This window comes from Aquarana catesbeiana, linkage group LG01 (genome assembly GCF_042186555.1).
Source record: "Aquarana catesbeiana isolate 2022-GZ linkage group LG01, ASM4218655v1, whole genome shotgun sequence".
In the NCBI taxonomy this organism is placed as follows: domain Eukaryota; kingdom Metazoa; phylum Chordata; class Amphibia; order Anura; family Ranidae; genus Aquarana; species Aquarana catesbeiana.
The window spans coordinates 380613523-380626994 of record NC_133324.1 but is presented as its reverse complement, the minus strand read 5'-3'; the positions used below and the strand labels follow the sequence as shown (position 1 = coordinate 380626994).

General features: G+C 42.3%; 1 protein-coding gene across 5 annotated transcripts in view; it reads left to right on the top strand.

The window, feature by feature from the left end:
• Positions 1–13472, top strand: part of LOC141146947 (transducin-like enhancer protein 4) — a 182711-nt gene that overhangs the window by 54963 nt on the left and 114276 nt on the right. For 3 of the 5 annotated variants that reach the window (XM_073633826.1, XM_073633818.1, XM_073633807.1), the window contains exon 6: positions 6389–6463. The exons of the other annotated variants lie outside the window; for them this stretch is intronic. In XM_073633826.1, the coding sequence (XP_073489927.1) occupies positions 6389–6463 (75 nt within the window). The remainder of the gene's footprint in view (positions 1–6388; positions 6464–13472) is intronic. 5 annotated transcript variants of the gene reach the window in all.

The window sequence follows — 13472 nt, the reverse complement described above, 5'->3', positions numbered from 1 at the left end:
TGACAAACTGTTACTATGTTTATACTTAAAGCGGGGGGTCCACCTATCTATCGTGTTTTTTTTTTTTTTTTTTTTTTTTTTTTTTTTTTTTTTTTTTTTAGTTCATTCACAAACTTTTCTTCTCAGCATTACATACTCACATATTGTGTGTAATATGTCCGCTTGTGTCAGATTTCGTCGTAAAGAATAACTTATATTATTCACTGCAGGCGGTTTCCATCTTCATTGTGGGCATTTGAAGCCCACAAGCATTTATTTCCTGGATGTGGTGAATGCTGTGCTCCCAGCATTCACCGCTCGTTCCCGCACATGCTCAGTGGCATCCTGGGAAGCCTGAGACTAGCTCCCAGGAGTCTGGGAGAGGCTAGAAACACGCCTACTCCCACGGGAGGAGAACCAGGAAGTGCAAAGAAGAATAGAAAAATAAAAGGTAATTACGGCGATTTAAATTTTTTTAAACGGCATGTCAGCATCTAGGCAAGGAAGAGAATACATACAGATTTTGTTCAAAATTTGGGTGGAACCCCGCTTTAAGTTCAACTGATAAAGAATGTTTTGATTCTTGGCAGACTGCCCGTTATTTTTTTTCCTTCCTTTCTTTTGACGGCTGTGGCTTCAGAAGAGCAGAGAGAATTCTTTGCATACAAAGAATCGGGAAACACTTTAGACAAGATCGCAATAATGATTCTTGATGATTAATCGTGCAGCTCTAGCAAGGGGTGCAGATGTTCATCTAATAGCATTCTGAAGAGGCAGGGGCAGTGCAGGCTCTGTGTTCTGTCTGCCATGCCCACTTTTCTCTGTAAAAATACATCTCCCTCCCCCAGTGTTGCTGGATAGCAGTGGGGAAGGATGGTGCGCTATCGCTGCTCAGCAGCTGTAGCACTGATTTTTTTACAGGAACATTTGCTGCTCTGTGTACAAGGTGCCCTGGGGAATTTAGCAAGCCTTTTTGACTTCTGGTGAGACTTCTTTAAAGTTCACAAGAGGAACTGAAACCACTTCTTTCCCCACTACATTGTATTGAATGCAGGATCTTGTCTGCCTACCAGCGCATTAATGTAAACGCATGACAGCATTTCTGTGCTGACTGCTAACCTTAGAATCCCTGTTTTGATCTTTGACAATGAATTGCTTCACGCAGCTAGGGAAGTCAGTGATGGCCTTTTTTTTTAAGTTTTTTAAGAAGAATGCTCAGTTGAAATGCATGCGTGGGACCTGTTTTACTTGCCTAAAAAAGTGATTCTGTTCAGCTAGTCTTGCGTTTTGGGCACCCATGGATAGCCAGGATGGTGACTTTTGTCTTTCCTACTGCAGTGAAGGAATACTGCTTGGTCTCAAGCCAGTTTCCAGCCTGTGGTTGGAGGTCACCACCGCTATGCTCTCCGATTTTAGAGTAGAACTATAGGTCAAACTTTATTTTTTTGTTCATTGATGGACCGAGCTCTTAGGATTATATTGCCACCTTCAGGTGTTGGACTAGGCAGAAAAAAAAACAAGCACAGCACTGGTAGGAAACCCACTCTCCGCTATAGACAGCTTAGTTCTGTCTTTTCCTGTCTAGTCAAGGAGCCTGTGGTTCCATAGTGTTGGTGTTTTTTTTTTTTTTTTTTCCTCTCTATTCTGCAGGATCTTCTATTAACTGGTGGGCTGGGCTACAGGATAAATAATATAGATCCTTGTAGTCTCCCCTGCCTGGCCAACAAGCACATTCAGACCTTAGCTAAATGCTGGGTCGGCCTTCTGGCGGTCCCCTTGTGCACAACCTCCTGGTGGGTGGGTGGCATCTCCTGAACCTGTACAGGCTGAGCTCACTTCTCCACGTGAAGCTCTCCCCTCAGTTGGTGGATGGACAGCACACAGCACTGCTGCCCAGATCTCTGAGTTGGTAGTGGTGAGTCCTTCTGGGGTACATCCGGTCTGCAGCAGAAATTAACAGCGTTTGCTCCCCTCCCTTGGCGTTCTTTTCTTGTCGGTGTCTGGTCAAGCGTGTGAACCGCCTATGGTGTCTGAAGCGAGTACCCCTCCCCCAGACCCGGTTGATGGTGTTGGTGAGTAAACACCCCCCCCCCCCCCACCACCACCACCACCACCATCTTCTAGAGCTGCACAATTCTGGCTAAAATGAGAATCACTTTTTTTTTCTTAGAATAAAGATCACGAGTCTCGCGATTCTCGTGGTGTGACATCTTTCACATTATACTAAAAGAATTGGGCTAACTTTGCTGTGTTTTTTTTTTTTTTTTTAATTGACGTGTATTTTGTCCCCCCAAATTTTTGGGGGTTCCAAGCAATTTTCTAGCAAAAATACTGATTTCTTCATAAGAAACAAGTGTCAGAAAAAGATTGTCGTTAACCACTTAAGCCCCCCCCCCCCGGTGGATTTGCCCCCTTAATGACGAGGCCATTATTTACGATATGGCACTGCGTCGCTTTAACTGACAATTGCGCTGTCGTACAACGTTGTTCCCGAACAAAATTTATGTCTTTTTTTTTTTTTTTTTTTTTTTTCCCTCACATAAATAGAGCTTTCTTTTGGTGGTACTTGATCACCTGTGGTTTTTTAATTTTTGTGCTATAAACAAAGAGCGGCAATTTTTAAAAAAAAACACTATGTTTTTTTAGTTACACTTTAACTAGTTAAACTTCCCTCATCTACAAACTGAAGTTCATTCCTTTGCTCTGATAAGAATAAAATATTACAATGTTTATAGTTATCTACCTGCACAGACAATGTTGTGAAAAACTTGGCAGGCTGCCCGTTTTCTTTTTCTTTTGACAGCTGAGTGAGCAGAGAACTCTACACTTGTTACATAAATGAATCGGGAAATTCTGCATAGAGATAGTGATGGGTTAAATAGAGATCACATTTTTTTTTTAACGATTATTCGTGCAGCTCTACCGCCTTCTCCTTCCTGCCTCAGGGGAGGATTCTGAACCGGAGCCGGCTCCGCCACCGCTCCGGCCTATCCTATATGCTCGGATTGCGCCGTCCCAATCTGTCTGACAGTGAGGAGGAATCCTCAGCGGCCATTGCCACACAGAAAAAAGGGATGGTGGCCACGCTCATTACTGTGGTGCAAGATACCTTAAAAATTGAGGATTATTCTAGGGCTACCAAAGAGGTGGCTTCTCTTTGTGTCTTAAGCCGGTCCGCACTGCTTGGGTTTTTCTTTACCTGACCTATTTCAATAGGTTTATCTATCTGTAAGGATTTTGAACACCCGCAGCTGTCTTTTTCAGGCTTTTTAGCCATTTTTCAGTGTGTTACCCCTTTGAAGAGACCTTTCTGAAGTGGTCGTCCTCTCCTGTTGATCCTCCCGTATCTAGGTTGAAGGCAGTCATGATGCCGGTGGAGGGGTTTTCTTTCACGGACCCTGCAGACAGAATCAATCGCCTGCTCTGTGTTTACGATTGCGGGCTCAGCCCTTTGCCCAGTGTTGGCCACAGCTCTGGGGTTTAAGACACTTACTGAGTGGGCTAAGCTGTTACATCGTGTTATGGAAGTTTAGCAGACGTGGTGGCAATCCAAGGATATGTGACAGCGGTTCTGCGATCAATTCCTAAAGAGGCCTTTGACAGTTTTCAGAAGCTTTATAAACGTTGCGAAAAGTGTGTTGTGAAGGATGGCGAAATATTTTGTAGGCCAATAAAGCTAACTTATTTGTTTCTTCTGTTTTTTGTTTTGATACCAGTCGCTGAACTTTTAGACTTTCCTCGTATGTCAGTCACCAGGGAGGCAAGAGTGTGAGATCTCTCAATGGATGCATTGGAGGCTCTGGCACTGTGGAGTCATTATCAACTCATTTTATGCCTTTTTTTTTTTTTTTTTTTTTCCCCTCAAGCTTCTCCCTCATCTACTGCACAGGATATAGAGGCTGAGGGGATACTGTTTTATTCTGATGGCTTCAGATTGGCCTCGGATTGGCCTGACCAATATTCCACCCTGCTTTACCGGCTCTGGCTTTGACAGCTTGGCTATTAAAAGCCATGTGCTGAGGGACTGGGTTGCTGGCTTCTGTGATCCCCACAAGGTTGAAGGTGCATAAATCCACTTCCTGGAGCATTGATCATCGCACCTAGAAGGCTTATGTTTTGTGATCCGAGGCTGTAGGTTCATATCCGTACTCCTTCTGTGTCTTGGATCGTGGCTTTTCTACAACGGGGTGTTGATCAGAAACTGGCCTTGAGTACAGTTAAGGACCAAGTATCTGCTCTTGAGATCCTTTTTTCAGCGCCCCTTGACTACACGCGCTTTAGTTCTTACCTTTTATTTAGGGGGTTTGGAATGTTGTTCCCCCTGTATGGCCGGTGTTTCTGCTGTGGGACCTGAACCTGGTTCTCTAGGTCCTTCAGAAGCCACCGTTTTGAGAACATTTAGGGATCTCCCAGAAGGTCACTTTTCTAGTTGCTATCACTTCTGCTCATCGAGTGTCCAAGCTGGTGCCTTGTCCTGTAAGAGCCCATTCACACCTGAGCATTTTGTAGCTTGAAGCCTCAAGCTACAAAACACTGGAGAGGAAAAAAATCAATTATTCTCTATGGAGATGGTTCACATCTCCACTCCAAAACGCCTGAAGCTCAAACAAGTTCTGGACCCTTTTTTTTGTTGCGTGAATCGGGCAGATTTGGGTGTTTTTTCTGCTTTTTACATTGGTGACCTTTTGCCCTGCACAAAATCGGGGCAAATCATGGTAAAAACCGCCGTAAAATCGCACGATTTTATGCCTGAAAATGCCAAGCTCAGGTGTGAATGGGGTCTTAGTCTCTCTATCTGGTTCTTTGTCTGCATCTCTCCTTTCTTCTGAAGGTGGCGTCTGCCTTCTACCTGAATGAGGACATTCTCCTCTCTTCCTTGTGTCCGCAGCCGTCTTATCCTTGGGAGGTTGCATTGTATTAGTTAGACATGGTTTAGGCAATCCGCGTGTACCTTTCTATTAGTCCCCTTTTTTGGAGGTCTGATTCGCATTTTGTAACTTTTGGATGGCACACGTAAGGGACTGGCGGCCTCTTCGGCCACTATTTCTCATTGGATCAGACAGACGGTTGTCCAGGCTTATGCCATTAGGTGTCAGGCAGCTCCTTTTCTGTTACGACACACTTTACCAGGGCAATTAGTGCTTCCTGGACTTTCTGACACCAAGCATCCATTTCTCAAGTTTGTAAGACGGCTACCTGGTTGTCTATGCACACATTTACCAAGTTTTCCATAGTTTATGTTCTGGCCTCCTTGGGATTGGGTTCTTTTGGGTGTTTGTTTTTATTCTGAGTTGTGGCACAGTTTTGGGACGTCCCTACAGTCAAGAATTTTGAAGAGCTGTGTCCGTCAATGAACTCGGAAAGGGATTTTACTGTGTGTAACAAAAAAATCTTTTATAACCAATGACAGATTTTTTTTTTTTTTTTTTTTCCCGTCATCTGTGTCTCATTAGAGATTTCACTTCCTGAACCGTAGCCAAACGGGAAGTGAGAGGAAATCCCTGCAAGTTGGGGGAATTCCTTGGGGACCCTCAGGTCACTGAAACTAGTGTCCCCGTATTATTATTATTATTTTTTTTTTTTTAATACGTGTTTCGGGAGATCAGTTGTGTTATGTTTAAAGAAGTTGACTGCTTCTCATACCCAGAACCGTTAATAATTAGATGTTTTGCAGCTGTCGATGAAAAATCTAAGTGCCAGTTGGCCTTGAAATTTTGGGGCAGCCTATAAAGAGTCTGATTATTGACAGAGAAAGTCTAGACTCTTGAACAACTTTGTGGCCAGTAATTGGCTTTTGTATGGGAACTCCAGCATCAGTGACCTGCTTTAGTTGCTTGTAGATTAGTCTGTCTGAAAATGCCTTGCAAACATTCCCCAGAAATCACAAGGCAGGGAGCAATTAAACCATTTAGTCTCTTCCCTGCTGATCTGTGGTAAACCACTTCTGGCTCTGCTATTTGATGAGGTCATGAAGGAAATTGTCCATGTGGGGACAGGTATATTAAGCATAGTGATACGCATGTTAGTGGTAGTCTCAGCAGCAGGAGGATGTTTACTTTGGGTTACAAGTTAGAGGAAAGGCTGAGGTTAATGCTGATTAAAGTTCCATAATTTCCTTACAGCGGGATCTCTCCCCACACCTTGTTAACTTCAGTGAATCGTGCAGTGAAAGTGTAAAGCAGCAAACAGACCTAGTTTGTTTACACATTGCAAGGGGAAATTTTATGGAAAATGCTGTAGAGGCACATAGAGGTTGCAATGTTACCTATTTCCGGTGTAGTTTTTCAGATAGGCTGCGGCTGGAATGATGCTGATTCATTTACCATATTATTTTAATATGTGTTGAAGAAGTATTCTAAAATACAGCTGAAAAAAGTTTTAATAATTAACTTTTTTCTTTTTATTTTAGCACCAACAGCAAGTAGTACAGGCTGTAGAACGTGCCAAACAAGTGACCATGGCAGAGCTGAATGCAATTATTGGGGTATGTTATCTTTTCTTCAAGTGTTGGTACAAGTTGTTACAACTGCTTTAATATTTAATCACTTTTGCGAACTCTTTATTTTACAAATGCACATTCGATACGCAGGCGAGGGTGCATCCATTATTTTAGGTTTTTATATAGCGCCAACAATTTATTCCACAGTTTACTTATATTGTACGTGACATTACTGGTTTAACCACTTCAAACTCTGGCCAGTTCTGACATTTCTCATACATGTGTAAATCTACTTTGAAACTCCCTTTCTGCAGAAGTTATCAGGTGTCTGGAACCAGATCTACAGGAAAGCCTAACGCATAAAAATGGCATCATACAATGATGCCAGGATTATGGCTGCCTCTGCAGCCATGATCCGGGTATCACTTTTTCTTGACGAGGATGTGTATATATACATAAAGCGGTCAGGAAGCCATTGACCGCTTTAAAATCTAGGGTCCATCTTGCATTTATACAGTTCATAAGCATACTAGGGCCAATTGACCTACCAGCATGTTTTTGGAGCGAGGGCGGAAACTGGATTACCTGGAGGAAACCCAGGGGAAAACGTGCCTACTCATTGCCAGTTGGTATTCAAACTGAAGACCCTAGTGCTTCAAGGCATAAGTGCTGTCCCCTTCCATGATACTTTGTTTGCAGAAAACACTGTTCTTTCTATTGACATTGCTGTCTTTAAAAATCTATATCTGTTCATATGAACTAAAGACAGAGAGGGGTGTGTACCTACTCTAAATCCTTCAACTGTGTGCGTGGAAAGCCATGCATCAGGCATCTATGTCCTCTTGGATTATTAACGTAAGGCATTTTAATGGAAATCCAAAATTGCATTAAAAAAAAAGAAATACCGAGGTATACTAGAGTGAAGCAGCGAGGCCTGAAAACTGTCACATGAGGGTGGAAGGGGAGGGTTCCTGACCCTTTGTTGCTCTGACCAAGAACTTGCGCAGGTTTTTTTTTTTTTTTTTTTCAGCATGGCAAACTGCCATAGGAACAAGAGAAATTATGTATTAACAGTGAAGGGGGAGGCCTATCAAGCAGGCCTGTTACTCTTGTAATCCCCTTTCACTTCTGCTTGCAAATGTGCTAAAAAAAAAAAGGACCCTACCAGTCTGTTGCTTTTATTTCGGGGTCCAATAAGCATGGGGATGCAGATGTACTGCTTAAAGTGATACTAAAGCCTTTTTTCTTAATTTAAAATAGATTTATTCTTACCTGCTCTGGGCAAAGATCTTGCACGGAGCAGTTCCTTTCTTCTTCTTTTTTTAGCGGTGCCCCCATTATGACCTGGTACTGTGGCTTGGCTCTCTCTCTCTGCTCACTGACTTTGACGGCAGCAGGAGCCAATGGCGCTCTTGCTGCTGTCTCAGCCAATTAGGAGGGAGAGTCCTGGACAGCTGACACTCATGCAACATTGCAGGATTAAGATTGGGCTCAGGTAAGTATTAGGGGGCTGCTGCACACAGGTTATTTTATTTTAATGCGTAGAATACATTAACATAAAAAAAACCTTCTGCCTTTACAACCAAGTCTGTACAATAAGAAACTGCTGCTCACAGGTGATGTTCACTGGACGTGATGCTCAGACTACACAGCAATTGAGGTGAATGCCCTGCCACTGCTGCAGACTCTCGGGTATACAAATGATTGGATGGCTGCACACTCAATACTTGCAAAAACGGCTTTATTGTAGAACAATTCCATAAAAAAGCTGTGGATGTTGTCATGGACTTTGTTCTACAATAAAGACATTTTTTGCAAGTTATTGAGTGTGCAGCTATCCAATCATTTGTATGCCTTTACAACCACTTTATGCTGGCCATACAGTGAGTTAATTTTGGCCAGTTCCTGATGAACCAGCCAAATATGTCTGTTTGTGGCTCCGTCGCCTGTTCACACCTGCCATCCCTTGAACTGAAATAGCCGGGTAGAAATTTGTCAGCTGAACAGCGCCTGCATCCAATCCAATGCAGCACTGTTGGGGGTATATTGCTAGCCAGGGCCAGCCGTCAGAGTGCAATCACTGCGGCGGGAAATTTTTGTTGGGTGAATGTTTTCTCAGTTAACTAAAAGCAGAGAACCTTTTTGATGGGCTTATTTGTTCCACTCTTGCCACCTCTGTGTAAAAAATGAAGAAAAATAACAGCACGGTCTCCCCAACAAAAGCGCTTTTAATGGAAGCCATGCTCATATTCTCTGTCAGACTGTGGATCTGGCCAGTCATTTTGTTTACCTTTCTGATCCAAAGTAAAGCAACAATGAAATATTGTCTGTTTCACATCACAATGCAGAGGTGAGAAATCAAGATTTAATAACACATTATTCAATCCGTAATTATACAGCTGGTGCAAGCCGCTAAGTTATTCTAATGAAGGCACTACAACTGTACTTTTCTTCTTCGCCCCCTCCCAAATGCTTTTTCTTTTGTGTATAGATTATACATAAAAGTCTTTTCCTCTTTTATTCAGTGTATCAAACACACTTTGAAATGCTAATTATTCCATTTACTTTCATTAAAATTCAAATTGCTGAGTGAAGATGTGGATAAGGGTCGCAGAATAATCAATCTGAAGTGAAGATATTGCCTCAATTATGCCTCTGTCTTTAACAAGGAAATCAGCACTCTCTGATCCTTGCTGACGGAGGTAGAGTGCAATGTTCTGATTGTGGCCTGCATTTAATGGGCTATTTCTTATTCTGTTTTGTGCCCCTTTGACCACAGGAGAATACTGGTAGTCAATTAAGGGTTATAAATGGAGAAAGAGTAACCTTTTATTTCCTGTGAAGTTCCCCAATAAAAATGACAAATCTGAGGAAGTTGTGTTCAGCCATGAATAACATTTGCTACAGGCTCTTAGCACACAAGTAGGAGGTGAGGAGGCTCTTCCTCTTTTATCAAAGATATACAGTATATATAGGCTTGCATGCAGGCTTTCAGTATGTACTTAGTAAGGGGGGGGGGGAATCATTTCATATGTACTTAGTCTCATTTTGTAACCCACATTGAAAGAAAGAAAGAAAAGGCTGTGGCTGATGGAAATATGAGTACCTTCTAATGACTGAATAATCAACTTTAAGTCCTTACCTGAGTACCAAAATTTTGCTTCCAAGGAAGACTTACCTGGTGAAGCTGAGTACATCTTTGGAATACTTCCAAATTTTGCCATGTTTTATATCTTTAACACACTAAGTTCAGGAAAATAACTGACGTACCAGAAAAATAGTATGGTACAACCTTCCTCTTTGACATGTCAACAGAGCTTAAATTCCCAGTTTTTTTGTTTTTTTTTTCTTCAACCTGTGGTTGCAAGAAAGAAAATCGCTCCATCTATGGCAGACAAGTGGCTAGATCTCTATTCAACAGCTGTAAAAAGAAGTTGCAGAATTACAAAAAAGTGTTTTCTAGTTGCTGATCTACATATCCTTACATTTTAGTAAAACGGCAAAAATGTATGGTGCATACTTTATTAAGGCTTGGTGCACAACTCCTTGGTGTGGGTGCAGGAATTGCATCGATACCCGCAGTAAAAACGTGCTGCTCTTTGAAACCGTGCAGGGCTGCCATTCATTTTGAATGGAACCCCCACACATGTAAAACCCCAGTGTGGGTGCAGGAACAGAAGGAAAATTGCATGGTCAAAATTATCATGCGATTCCTGTGCAGGCCGTGTTTTGAAAAAGGTGCATACACCTTTTTCTGTGGAAATGAAATGAATAGGCTGCCATGCCTGCGCAAACGAGGCCTGCAAAAATGCACATATGTGACCCTAGGGTCAGAATGTACGTTCTCAATGAAAATGCACTATATTTTCTGTTTAAGCCAATGTTCTTTCAAGTACATAATCTGAAGTAAAAAAATGCATAAAAACGAAGAACAAAGCCTTCTTTTTCTGCTTTCTTTCAACATGTTTCTATAAAGCTTTGTTTTCTGTCTGGAAGAAACTCTCCCAATCTTCTCTGGCCCTAAAGCTGTTTCTGTGCATTGCAGTAGAGGAGTCGGCCTCAAGTAGGCTGTAGATTTTGCACGAGCACCTTTCCACAGGTTTTTTTGGTCTTCTTTCTTTGGGGACAAAATCCTGTTCTGAGTGGTACAGTTCTGAGGTCTGTGAAGTGAATCATCCGTGTGCTTTCCCTTTCATACAGTGTTTCAGAGACACAAGAGAAGTAATGAGGTGCAGGCTTTATGCCTGCACCACTCTTCTAAGCTGAGAACACAAAGCCGATGCTGCTCCTAATTGATAAAAGGGTGCAGCTGCTCCTAATTGACAAAAGGTGAGTGTTCTAGATTAACACTTTTGGTGATCTTGCTTTACCCCCTGTATTTTCTCCTAATATTAAATTTCCACATCTTCTTCCAAGCCTTTATCTGAATTATGGTTCCTTTCTTGAAAAAGGATCAATATTATACTGATTTAAGTTTAAGGTTCCCCTAGCTCCCGTTGATCTAAGCAGCCATTGAGCTACACATTGCGAACATGTTTGTTCATTACTATGTAATTTTTTTTTTTCCTTCTTCTTGAGCCTGCAATTGGAACAGATTGCATGTTCTACACTGTTGATTCGCATACTGCAGATCTTAAACAACAATTTGTTTGCTAGCGGTGAAAAGGTTTAAAAACAATGTTTTCCTGAAGCAGCCCGTAAAGATTTGTCTGTTGGGTTTTTTTTTTCTGTAATAAACCATGCCATATCAATACTATAATACACAGTAAACGCTTTTTGTTGCATCTTTATTTTTTCAGAGAGCCATTGGTAAAACAAATTTGATTTTTAAAATGGACAACTTTTTAGGTTATGTTAAAGTGGAAGCCCATGCAAAAATTTAAAATCCCTGCATCTATAGACACCACTGATCTAACACTAACCTCTCTATCCCTGTAAAGCAAAAAATGAGTACACATACCTTTTTGGAAGCTGATCTGACCCGCTCCGATCCAATCTCAAGAGGCGGAAGCTCTGCAGAGGACACGGCCGACAATGGCTGTGAAATGAATGGGAAGTGATGTCGCCTATACAGTTACTATGGGGATTTCATTGTCGTCCATCTCCTGCCACCCACCTCTACAGTGAAGCCACGGCTGACAGCTTAGGGTGGGATCTGGTCAGAACAGGTCAGATCGGCTTCCAATTTATACTAATTTTTTTTTTCTTTACAGGGATAGAGCAGTTAGTGTTAGATCCATGGTGTCTATAGATGCAGGGATTTTAGTTTTTGCATGGACTTCCACTTTAAACACTCTAACCTACCAAGTTTTGGCAATGGACAGGGAATGGTTCCCTATATTTTGATTTATTTTTATTTTTTTTCCTGGAGTTTTAGACTTGGGAGTCTGACAACTGGAAGTAAAACTAGTGCTGTTAACCCAATAGTAGATTATTTTGGGCGATTTGTGGAGAAGGCACACCAGAGAGGAGAACCAGGAACTGCAGTTCACAGTGGAGAACTGTCTGTCACAGACAGTGATGAGGGCCTAGTAGGGTGAAAACTCTGCCTTGCTCCACCCAAGATGAAAAAAGAGCCTTTTATATACGCATAGAATTCAGGTATTCCAGATCCAGGGGACCTGTTTTCATTGACCAGACTAAAGCCTCGTACACACGATTTTCGGATGGCCGTTAGTTCTTTTTTTTTTTTTTTTTTTGCATGCTAGTCTCATGGCGAAAGTAAAGAGGTTACTCCCCACATGAAAATTCTCATACGGCCGAATACAACTTCAGAAGTGGCATAATGTGCTGAATAGCTTTTTACGTATACTTTTGTTTCTGAGCATGCGTAGTCTTGCTATCACAATTTTTTTCAGACGAAAACCGTACAAATTAAAAGCAAAATCAGACGTTGAGTTCATGTGCAACAAAAAAATCACAGCCGGGCACGCAGTGCACATGCGCAAGCCACGCTGTGAATGGCTTGGCAATCTTCTGGGGGTGAGGGGGTGGGGTGGTGGGGGGTGAACTTCCGGGAGCCCCGGATGCCTCTAAAAGGGAAAAAAAAAAAAAAAGGGAATCCGCTCCCCTCACACCCCCCCCCCAAAAAAAAAAATTACATGCCAAATGTGGTATGTCAGGGTCACTGTCACTTAAAGCGGAAGTTCAATTTTTGGGTGGTACTCCACTTTAAAGGAGTTGTAAAGGCAGAAGGTTTTTTTTATCTTAATGCATTCTATACATTAAGATAAAAAAACCCTGTGTGGCTTCCTCCCCAGCACCCCCCTAATCACTCACCTGAGCCCCTTTTCTCTGCAGCGTTGTCCATGAGTTTTGGCTGTCCCAGACACTCCTCCTGATTGGCTGAGACACAGCATCAGTGCTATTGGCTCCTGTGGCTGTCGCTCAAAATCGGTCAGCCAGGAGAGAGAGGGGTGAGGGCCGGGGCTTCGTGTTTGAATGGATACACAGAGCTCTGACGTGTCTCGGGTGCCCCCTGTAGCAAGCTGCTGGCTGAGGGAGCACCCACCAGAAGGAGGGGCCAGGAGAGCAGAACAGGGACCTGAAAAGAGTATCCAGGCTGCTCTGTGCAAATCCAACTGCACAGAGGAGGTAAGTATAACATGTTTGTTATTAAAAAAAGAGCCTTTACAGTCACATTGGATTTCAGGGAAAATATTGTTATTGTTATAATTTTCCATCCATAAATGATGTGTGGTACTTTAGTTCCACACTACTTACTCCATATCTGTATAAGACCTCAGTACTTTATACAGCTAAAATATTCAGGAACAGATTTTTGCTTTTAAAATGCCTCTCAAAACACTAACTGTGTTAATAATGATTATTTTATTGTGAGCGCCCTTTTTCCTTTGTAACCATCGCCATTTCCAAGCATGTTTCTTCAATCTGCCTTTTGTTCATAAAGATGAGGGCAGCTTTCCAAATCTTAACTATGGGTGAATGGGTCTTTTTGTAATGTGGTTGCCGCGCCCCCCCCCCCCCCCCGACCCCGTAACATCAGAATTCTGTTTGGTTTTCCAGGACTGGGCTAATGTCTCAATCAGAGCAT